This window comes from Stegastes partitus, unplaced genomic scaffold (assembly GCF_000690725.1).
Source record: "Stegastes partitus isolate 25-593 unplaced genomic scaffold, Stegastes_partitus-1.0.2 Scaffold218, whole genome shotgun sequence".
Classification (NCBI taxonomy): Eukaryota; Metazoa; Chordata; class Actinopteri; family Pomacentridae; genus Stegastes; species Stegastes partitus.
This window is the reverse complement of record NW_007577949.1, coordinates 365,930-377,484: the sequence shown is the minus strand read 5'-3', so window position 1 is coordinate 377,484 and position 11,555 is coordinate 365,930. Positions and strand designations below refer to the sequence as shown.

The 11,555-nt window shown below is 42.2% G+C and overlaps 1 protein-coding gene across 1 annotated transcript in view; it reads right to left on the bottom strand.

Moving 5' to 3' along the window:
• pde4dip (phosphodiesterase 4D interacting protein) overlaps positions 1-11,555 on the bottom strand; it is a 124,374-nt gene that overhangs the window by 9,123 nt on the left and 103,696 nt on the right. Inside the window, exons 28-35 of the mRNA XM_008281005.1 lie at positions 5,455-5,708; positions 4,722-4,871; positions 4,338-4,529; positions 3,395-3,679; positions 2,893-3,024; positions 934-1,053; positions 615-804; positions 363-487 (exon numbers count right to left, since the gene is read on the bottom strand). Of these exons, the coding sequence (XP_008279227.1) occupies positions 363-487; positions 615-804; positions 934-1,053; positions 2,893-3,024; positions 3,395-3,679; positions 4,338-4,529; positions 4,722-4,871; positions 5,455-5,708 (1,448 nt within the window). The remainder of the gene's footprint in view (positions 1-362; positions 488-614; positions 805-933; positions 1,054-2,892; positions 3,025-3,394; positions 3,680-4,337; positions 4,530-4,721; positions 4,872-5,454; positions 5,709-11,555) is intronic.

Genomic DNA, 11,555 nt, shown 5'->3' with positions numbered 1-11,555 from the left:
TTATCGTATCCCTCTGTAGAGTCGCAATTCAAGGTGCCAGCTGTGCAGAGAGACTGCAAAAACACACTTTAGGAGCTTTATATGTTGGGCCTCTGTTGATATCTCATTTTAAAGCCTTTCTTGGCTGATACAGATGATTTTGGTAAGACTTTAAGTTCCTTTCGGGGAAAACTCATGCAGAAACCTGATTACAAATGTTTTGCACAGGAATTGAGTAATGCTTTCACTGCCATTGTTTCTCGCTCATTTGGATAAATTCTGAATAACTTTTTTTTAGGTATTACACCATTAAAGCTGTTACTGATCTCCAGACAAACAACAGAAAATATGTGATTGATAGGCTGTGTGCTGACGATTCTTACCAGAGGGTGTGTCGGGAGTGACTCCACACACTCTGTGATACATGTGCAGCTCACACTGAAGAGAGTGAACCAAACTGTGGCTCTCACATAGCTGCTGCCGGGTGATGTTCACATCATGCTGCAGCCTGTCAACATAAACATGCTTTTTATTTTTATTGTTTTTATTTTCACATTTGAAAATATCCTAAAGTGTTAAATTTGCAGTATTCATCACAAGACTAAATACAAGATAGAGATGCACACAAACAGTACCTATTGATAGCTTCCTGGTCCCTCAGTCTGTGCTGTTTCAGTTGTGTGATCTCTTGGCTGTGAGATTCAGCCTCAGCTCGCAGCTTCCTGCTTTGCTCTGCCCACCTCTCTGCCTCCAGCTCTGCCTCCTTCAGTCTGGACTGCTCGAGGAATACTGCTTCTCTCAGCTGCTCTGCCTCCTTAATACCTTCTGCATGGGTCATGTGACAGCACAGAGAACAGGAGATATTGTGATGTACCAAGAAAGTGTTTGCCAGAAGTAACTGAACCAACAAATGATCCTTCAGTTTAGGTCATAGTGGTGAACATTAGACTGTACCTCTTGTGACTTGCTTTAGCTTGTTTTCCAGATTGACATTTTTCTCTTTCAGAAGTCTAATCTCACTGGAAAGCTGGCTGGCTGAATCCAGGCCCTGAATGTAGATGTTCGTAGGAGCACCTGTGAAAGAAGGATGAAGACAGATGAATAATAATATACTGCATAGAGTGATGTGGGATTTCATGTTCAGAACAATCATCCATCCATACACCACTTAATCCTCACGAGGGCCACGGGGCTGGAGTCTATCCCAGGTGACTTAGGGCGAAGGCAGGGGACACCCTGGACAGGTCGCCAGTCTATCACAGGGCTACACTTAGAGACAGACAACCAAGCACACTCACATTCACACCTACGGACAATTTAGAATCACCAATTAACCTCAACATATTTTTGGACTTGTGGGAGGAAGCCGGCGAAAACCCACACTGCACGAGGAGAACAAACTCCACACAGAAAGATCCCGGTTTCCCCACCGAGACGCGAACTGACGAGTTTCTTGCTGAGAGGCAATAGTGCTACCAACTGCGCCACCTTGCAGTCCCAGAACAATCAGAAAATGACTTTTTATTTTTATTTTTAAAAACAATATCTAATAAATCAATTATCAGTGTTTCACAGCTTTATATAACAATAGTTCCTACTAATATATTTAATCAATAAATGTGGCCTGAAGCCACGTATGGACTACTGAACACGTCCTCCTGATCACTCAGTGTTAGGTGACTGTTAATATCATTTGTTTCAAAGTCACAGAGTTCAATTAAAACAATAGATATAATATAGTACAAAGACAGAAAAAAATATCTCAAAGAGACTGAAAATGACCAAAATGTGAGACAAAATGACATTTTCTATATAGGAGGGTGGGAGTCCTTTCACTTGTCCCTGTACTTTTTTTGGGTCCATGTGTGGTGATTGTGTGGTTATTTTATTATGGTTGTTACTGATATTCTCCGGTGGTTCCTGGAGAGTGTGTTTTCATGTTTTTCAGGCTGGGCGGGGCTGAATGGAGGAGTACGCGTCGGCACCCTCGCAGCTGCAGCTCATCACCCTCGTTAAGCGCTGGATAAAGCCACCGGTCTTTCTGTGCTCCAGTGCGAGACGATTACCTACTCTGCAGCGGTATTGGTGGTCGCCAGCTTAGTACTTGTGCTATATGCTAACTCCTTTTGAGCTCTCGAGTAATGGTTTGCATTTTTCCTGCTCTTCAGCGTCTCCTCCACCTGCCCCAGCTTCCAGCCACTCCAGCCCACCACTTCTGCCCTGGTTCACCACCCACGAGCCTGGAGATTCTTCATATGGGTAGAACACACGGGAGAAACACCACACGAGCACGGGGATTGAGAGACCACCACCTGCACACTCGAACGGGAGGATTGCCACGCGTACACCATTACAGGAAGGACGTCACACGAGAACACGTACGGGAGATCACCACACAGACAACCTCATGGAGAAGACATCCCCTCACCCTGGCACCCGCACACCAGCCCCAGATTCCCTCACTAGCCTCCCCGGTTCCTCACACTCCCTGGTTTCCCTTCAGTAGAACTTGTTAATTCTAACCCTGTCTCTTTTTCATTCTGGGTCCAGCACTTCTTCACTCACCTAGTGGCCACCAGCCATAACACCATGTATAGACAGTTTGGACACCAATGGGCCCCAGAAACAGGTCAGAAAAATCTGATAGCTGAAATGAGCAACAACTGAACACACAAATAATCTGGCAATTTAATACTTTGCTACAATCAGCACTTAAATATGAACCAATTAGTTCTCTAGGCACTAATGGTACTGTGTACCACAGGAAAGAAGATAAATTCAAGATCTATCGGATGCTTAGATGCTTCCACTGTGATTTGGGGGAATTGAATTTAATGCTTTTTTAAGTGTTGTTTTTAGTGTGTGTGTGTGTGTGTGTGTGTGTGTGTGTGTGAGAGAGTGTGTGTGTGTTACCTTTCTCTGTGGCAGTGCAAGCCAGTCTCTCCTCCAGCTGCTGCCGGAGGCGGTCATTGGTATGAATAGAGTCCTCCAGTCTCCTCCTCAGACTCCTGATTTCTGTTAGGTGCTCTTTCATAAGGTCTGAACCTACAGTAAAACACAATTTCAGACTAAATATGTCATCTAAAAATTACCAACCACTCTCCCTTAATTAGCTGTTTATTTGATTATGAAAAAGAGCTTAAAACATGTTGTAAAAAGATGATTTTGTATAACATTGATCATTTCATAACTAGAGTGAGGGATTGCTTTCTGTTCTTTGCTTTTATATCATCGTTTTATCATTGAAGATAAAATATCTTGAGGTTTTGAACTGGGAGCCAAAAAAACCAAGCAACATTAAGATTATTTTGATATATTCTATAACCTTAACCATTCATCATTTAAACTAAGAAATAACCTCAACACAATACAAAGAGACAATCAGTGAGGTGTTCGAAGCTTTTATGTGTTCTACCTGTGACACTGGTACCTGACTGGTACCCTGATGATCCTGAAGACAAGTCAGCTCCAACTCTCACTGGTCGAGTACCATAGGTCATATCCAATAATGCACTGCTGTGCAGCAGGTTGGCCCCAGCTTTCATTGCGGAGCAGGCATCCAGACTGCTGTTGCTTGCAACAGTGCTGAAAGGAGAAGGCTGGAATCCTTGGTAGGAGAGAGACAGGAAACCAGAGGAGTCTGGCTGCTGGTGGCCAAATGGGAAACCCTGCAGAGGTTTGGACTGGGGAGTGGAAAACCCTGTTGAAGATGATGAAATAAAATGAAGCAAATGAATGATGAAACACATAAATGAATAAAGGAAAACAATGCAAAAAAAAAACAACCCTGAAAATAATATTGTACAAATATACCAATTGTCTATTTTCAAGTTTCAGTGTACTAAAGATAAAGGCAAAGAGTGGACAGCACAAAGAAAAAAAAGAAAGAAACAAAGGCAGTTAGAAGGATGTGGATTATTAAAGCTGATTTGCTCTCACAGTTTCACACCCTATTTATCTAAATGAAGCCGTCACAGAACCGACAGTATAAGGCATACCATAGAAGCATGCACAGAGGCATGTCTACAGTCGATTTATACAGTGACTATAGATTCATGATTATTTGTGCTTTTCAAGAAAATAAGTACAGCAGAGCACGTTGAGTTGTTAAATTAGACGTTCTGTACATTACATCAAAATTCATCCCAGCACAGACGGTAGCTGCTGATGGCAAGCACTGTACTTTTCTTTTACAAAGTTTTTTTGTAAATGTTTATCAGTGACTGAATTTGGTTCAGTTGAAATTATCTGATGATTCTGCTCTGTTCAGATGTTAGTTATATATTCAGATACATATTTAGTTTGTTAAGTTTTAAACTTGGTCACACAAAGCTATGCAAACAGTATGATTAACGCACTGTCACTGTCTCCCAACTGTCTCTGTAACATCTGCAGCTCCTGATGCACCTCGGCCAGAGAGAAACCCACCCCCCTGCTGCCTTGGTAACGGGTACGCAGATTTGAGGGGTGAGGATGGAAGGGCAAGGGTGCCTTCTGGGTGGAGGAGTAGGGAGGAGGGTGACAGAGAGTAGAGCTGACTGAGACAGAAGCTGAGAGAAAAGAACAAGAGGAAGGTAAAATGATGGGTAAAAAATAGAAAACAGAAGAATGAAAGAAAAATACAGAAACATGCAGCCTGCACAAACTATCAGTTCAGAGGTAATAGGTGAAGCATAAAAATCCCATGAAGGAAAAGTCTGCTTTTTAATAACTTGGTCAACAATTTTTGGGCTCCTTCATACCTGTCTGAGTCTGCACAGCTGTAGGTTTGTGTGGTGAGCCTGAGCATTGCATGCTGGGACAGCTGAGGCAGGGCTGGGCACGGTGGGATGGGGTGATGGATGGAGCAACAGATGCATGGCTTGACATGGTACCACAGTAAGAGTGACCATCTGGAAATAGAAAGATTTCGCTGTCACCAAAGGACACAATGGATAGCACAGATCGTTGACACAGACACCACCACATTATCTGACACAAGCTGTCTAGATGTTTAACCCCTGAAGAATTCTGTACTTTCACATTTCTGTAATCTGTGATAAAAAAAATATTAAAAAAAGTGGAAATAACAATACTGCAATACATGTCCCAAACTTGTAGAGCAGGCTTTGAGAAATAGGTCTGGTCAAGTTCTTTATACATACACCACTGTGCTGCCGGATATACTCACAAGAGCACCAAATGTGTGTTAATCTGCTGCTGAAAATATTCCCCAAAATTGCACAGTTTCCTTCAATTTGATTTCTCAAATGTTTGCATATTTTCCCACAAGGATAAATATAACTCTAGTTATATTTGTAGAACTCTCTTTGGTGTAAACAGCAGTATTTTTATTCTTTTTTATTTTTTAAACCAAACTTTAAAAATGTTTGTAATGTTTTTTTGTGTTGATTGCCTTTCCACTATTTGGACATGCAACTTTTGGTAGCAGGGCATAACTAAATGCGATCTGAATAATGCATGGGGCCATCTCACCTATACTGACACTGGTAGAAGTCTGTATTTCCTCCTGACCAAGCTCACTGGCCCCATCCACATCGGAGAACAACTCCAGGTCCTCGTTTGTGGATCTGTGCTCATCAGACACATAAGAGATGCGATCCGATTGGTCGGTGGTGTCTGAGAGGGCGTGGCTGCTGCAAGGCGTGTCAGAACGATGATGATGCTGGTTGAGTTTGGCATAGAGAGACTCAATGACCTTGTCCTTCTGCTGCAGCTCCTTACTGAGCCTGCACACACACACACACACACACACACACACACACACACAAATTAATATGCGCTTTATATCTGAGTAAAGGTAAAGGCATTTACTGTAAGCCAGACCCCAAGTCGTATATAGCATTAGTGCAACTCACATATGCACATCAAATTTAGTTAACCTAGTTCATTCTACATTTCAGGTTTTAAGTGTCAGTTCCCAGACAAAAGGATAAAGCTGGGTAGAGAAGATAAGAGTCCAGCTCCTTCTCCTCTATCAGTAACAATTTTATGTTGCTTTCAAGCAAAGCTTTTGACATCACACACCTAAAAGGCTGAGTGTGGCGTATTACTTGTCTTCTAACCTGTGCACATGACAAGTAGGCATGTGTGAGCTCATAGAACAGCATCTGCAGGAGAAAAAACATCCTCCCAATATAGCATTTCTGTTCCGTATGCACAAATGCAGCCCCACCAGCACTTTTTAGACTTAAGAGGCAGGGACAGTAGTTAATAACTCTGCCCCTCTGATTGGTCACTTTCAATGGCTTTCTCCTGCCCCCCGGTAATCGTAAAAGAAGTACTCCGATCCTGTACTCAAGTAAAAGCCAAAGTGCAGAAATATTTGGTTACCAGTAAAAGTAACAGCAAGTAAAGCAAAAGCATTATGTACTTTCATTACCCAAAAAGTATGTATTGTTCACAATGGTCCATTTAAATATAATGTATATTATAAAACTGGATTATAATCAGTGGCGGCTGAGGGCACAGGGGCGCCGCCCTCCCACTACTAATGTCCAGATAAAAAGTAGTTCTCAAATGTAAAATTGAATTTCAATTAATTATAACAAAATGATATTAAAATTAATAATAACATTCATATTCTTTTGATATATTAACAATATTTGTATTATTAACAGATTTAATATAAGTCTTTACTGCGTGTTTGCTAATTTTGCACTTCCTGGATGCGGGGCGCCGACCAAATGAATGTGTATGTAGCTCGATAAACTGCTCATGTTCATGTGACCTCGGCCCGGGCTCTGATTGGCAGCTGCAGACTTTCTCACGGGACGTCGCTCGGTGCGTCCCGGACCCTCCCACTTTTGCTGTAAGCCAATTAATTTTGTCTTTATTTGCTTTTGTCTTCTGTGGTTGGATATCAAAACTGCCCTTCAACGTTCTTAGGACTGCGCTTTCTGACATTGTCACGGCCTTTCACCTCCTCTGCTACAGGATCACAGCTGCTGTCGTGATGGCTTAATGCATTGACCTGCTGTCAGTGGAGAAAAGGCTGTTCGTTGAAAAGAGCGCGTGTAGAATTCATCTAACTGGGTTTAACCTCGGACAAATCTGACGTGAGAGCGCCCTAGTTTATTATTTTTAAAGTCATTTTTGGTCACACACCGGTCAGAGCACACCACAGCCACCAAACAGCCGCTAGCACAGCCTGCTATGTGGGGCGTTTAGGGAACATCAGTACATCGTCTATCAATAAGAAAATGTTCAGCAAGTCATATGTTTTATCTTTGACCAGGTGGGAGGTGGGACAAAATGAGAAAGTGGGTCGTACTGGTGCTACCAGTGGAAAAAGTTCATCTGGAGCCCTGAATAGTGTTTTTTTTTTTTTTGGTCAGTATTTATGTTGTGTGTTTTGAGTTTGTACAGATCCTGTAAATATTGATGAAAGTTTGATGAATGGTTTTGAAATTTACTTCTGGTAATTCTTGATAACGTTAAATTATATTATGATTATGATCGTCCAAAAGTAGACAATTTGTATTACTTTTGGTCAGTCTGTGATCCTTTTCTCTAGTAAGTCTGATATTTAGTTTGTATAGTGGTCTTCTGTTGGTAGCTCCATAGTGCTCCCTGGTCTGTCAGTTCAGTCAAGCGTTCCACCTTGCTTCTGTTGTACCTTTTGTATCATGTTGTTAGCTAGTGCTCTGAGTCATGTTGGTTTTGCAATTTTGTTGATCTCATTCTCTCGTAGTTTACTAGTTGACATCCCAGAAATGCTTGTTCCTCTGCTAGTTGTGTTCCCCTTCCACCTTCTCTTCCTGGATAGCACGTTTACTTTCCTCATCCTGTCACTGTTGATTTGCAATAAACTTCGTTGCACTGATTCCTATCTGCTTGTGTTCTTTGTCTGCATCTCCAACTTCTAGATGCAGATTTTGTCACGCTTCTAAACTGGCCGCCTTTCACCACAAATTCACAACTTACATTTGTTAAAATATGAAATTACATTCCCTTAAAATGTAACTGACAATGCAGTTTAGTTGCACAGGGGTGTCATTTTGTGGAAAGAAGGGTAATGCAACATTACTAAAGTTAGTTTATCACAGTTTTTCACAGTAGTCCTGCTCCAATTCAAGCATGCATATTTTAAAATGATCGCTTTAAGAATAAAGTCGTTGGTAAAAGTTTTAAGAGAAATTTCACTGCACCAAGAGAATCTGAGAGCCACACAAGCTGCCTTGTGACTTCAAGGATAAGAAGTATTAGTGTTGTACTAGCTGTATGAGTCATCTACATGCTGTTCACGTAAAGGCTTTGCTGGCTGCATCATGTTGCTTAGAGGACATGCAGAATGTTTGTATAATATGAGGCCACAGCATATCCATCCATCCATCATCTATACACCGCTTAATCCTCTCTAGGGTCACGGGGGCTGGAGCCTATCCCAGCTGACTTAGGGTGAAGGCAGGGGACACCCTGGACAGGTCATCAGTCTATCACAGGGCTACACTTAGAGACAATCAAACACACTCACATTCACACCTACGGACAATTTAGAATCACCAATTAACCTCAGCATGTTTTTGGACTGTGGGAGGAAGCAGGAGAACCTGGAGATGGAGAACATGCAAACTCCATGCAGAACAATCCTGGGCGTCCTAACTGGGACGAACTGGGGATCTTCCAGCTGCAAGGCGACTGTACTAACCAACGAGGCACCTTGCAGCCCCCACATCAGATCACATTGGGAAAATACAGACTTACGGTTTCATAACAATAACATATTTACACTGACATGGAATATGTTAATATAAAAACAGTAGGTGGAATAAACAACACACTCCGTAATTACACAAGTTGTGTTAGCAGTGTTCCCTGTGCTTGTTTAATTAACAGTGATGTATTGGTAAACAGATGCCAAAGTGAAGGTCATCTAAATCAATGCCAGGCCAGCACCAAACACACACAGACAGACAGACAGACAGACAGACAGACAGACAGACAGACAGACAGACACACACACACACACACACACACACACACACACACACACACACACTTTTTCCACCAGTGGTGTGTGAGTGTAGGAGTGGATCTAGTTAAGGTTACAAGGTGCTAAAAAAAAGTGCAGACCATTAACCATTTACCTGTGTTTACATGAGAATTTCAGCTTTTACTGCGTGAGCATTAAATTGCCATGGTTGTGCTGTCTGAGCAGTGCACTGAGCTTACTATGTTTCTGATTCTGAGGTGCGTTAGGAGCACATCTGTCATATCTGATGGAAGTACACAAGTAATTCAAATCCTGTCTAGCTGATGATTTCTTGGCTAATGGTAACAGGATCAGTAAAGTGTAGTCATAGTAATATCAAGAGTAAAACCTGTCTACACCAGCCATGTCTGGCAAAACACTCCATCAGTGGAGACAAGTGCTAAAAGCATGAATATGCTGCTTTTTATCAAGAAACAGGCCATACATATAACTTCTCTTAAACCACAATTTGCTGTATTTGCATCTCTCTTTTTGTAAACTAAACTACATTCATTAGGTAAATAACATAGCTTTAGGTGTTGGAATTGGTATGTTTGTTTGTTTTGACACAGAGCAAGGCAAGCAATTTCTTCTTTTTCGCTAAAGTAGCCCGACTCCAGGTCTGTAGTTAATGTACAGACATGAGACATTAATTTATTGCAAAGAAGTACTTTGTACTGTTGTTTATGAAGACATCCATCCATACATTCATTATCTATACACTGCTTAATCCTCACGAGGGTCACGGGGGGGTTGGAGCCGATCCCAGCAGGACACCCTGGACAGGTTGCCAGTCTATCACAGGACTACACTTCGAGACAGACAACCAAGCACACTCACATTCACACCGACTGGCAATTTTTTAGAATCACCAATTAACCTTTTTGGACTGTGTGGGAGGAAGCCGGAGAATCCGGAGAGAACCCGCGCTGCACGGGGAGAACATGGAGACTCCACACAGAAAGATCCCGGGTGTCCTCACCGGGACCTTCTAGCTGCGAGGCAACGGTGCTAACCACTGATCCACCTTGCAGCCCTTTATTAAGTCATATATATGAAATTTTGTTTCTTTTTGTGCTCGTCTTACTTGTTGAGTTGTGCAAGCATCGATCTTCTCTCCCAGTCAGAATGTTTCTTCAGCAGCAGCAGCTCTCTCTCCTGAACCTTCCATTCCCACAAGGAGAAGGAGAACAAAGAGTCTCTGTACAGTGGGCTGCTCTTCGACAGCATGACCTTCCACAATGGAGCCATCATCCACCTTGAGTCCCTCTCTGCTCCCTTGACCAGTAGCCCTCCACCTTATTACTGACCGACCATGACTCCCCTGTCTGCTCTCCTTTCTTTTGAACTCTGGGGTCAGTTTAACTTTCTCTGTTGCAGTATTTTCCACTTGGTTGTGTCTCCAGAGGGAACAGAGTGCAGCTCATTAGCTCAGTGGACAAGGTCCTAACCCCAGAGTGCGTATCACAGAAGGTACAGTAAAGAGGCAGATCGTGAGCAAGGGATAAAGGGATGGAGGTTTCATCGGTCACACAGGTGAAAGGCCCAGCAAATCTTGATTAGGTCTGGCCTTCTCAGGAAGGTGATTTTTGATGGTTTTGACCTAAATAACTCCTAAGTCAGAATCTAAGGCAGTCAATTAAAACTGCAAAGATTCGTATTGAGAGAATGCAGATTGAAGACAAACTAGAGCTCCACAGAGCAGATTTGAAAGATTTATGCATTTCCTGGCATTCAAATGTTTTGGACCAACAGATTAGCCATGTGGTTTAGTCACAAATGCAGGAACAACTACAAGCATGGATCAAAAAATGTATTTTTTGTGCAGCTCAAATAAAAGCACAGTGTTGAGACTTTACCTCCTCAGCACATGATCACATGAAGCAAGAAATAAATATTCAAGTGTCAAGTTTGAGGCAGATCAGATGAATGGGAACCATGTTTGGGGTCTTTTTGCAGTGTTTGTGTGGTGCCTCGCCTGGCCATTGGCTATCTTTGGGCAGAGTCCCTGTTGCTAGGCAACACCATTAAAGGCAAATGTACAATGTCAAATGATAATCCACATTTTGGCAGCAGGTACTGTAAAACTAGTGACAGTTAAAGTTCTGTGATGAGCACAAAATGGACTCAACTGCCTGTGTAAATCTGTAGCTGCATTCTCAGTCTACTACTTTTCTCTGCAAAGTTGTGTAATTTTTGTTTTATTTCTACTGTTGCATTTTATGATCCCCAAATTACCATTTTTTTTGCATTTAACGCTTGAACAATGCCTTCAAAGGAAGGTCTCCACCACCAATCACACAGCAGTACAGCCCCAAGGCAGAAATGTCATGATGAAAGAGTAACAGGAAGAGGGAAAGGGGGTGCGCCTATTAATGGATGTCCAAATCCTGAGAGCTTGTATGCACCATCCATCAGAGAAAGAAAGAAACAGAAGCTGAATGAATGATGATCACCCCCAAAGTCCTCTTTCTTCTGCATGTTTGTGTGTTTTCTGACCACATCTGTCCGATTACAAAAACATCCAAGTTTCCTCTGTGATGCAGGATTCATAAATCAAAAACACTGTTTTGTCTTTGCAGGACTTTAACGTAAAAAAAAA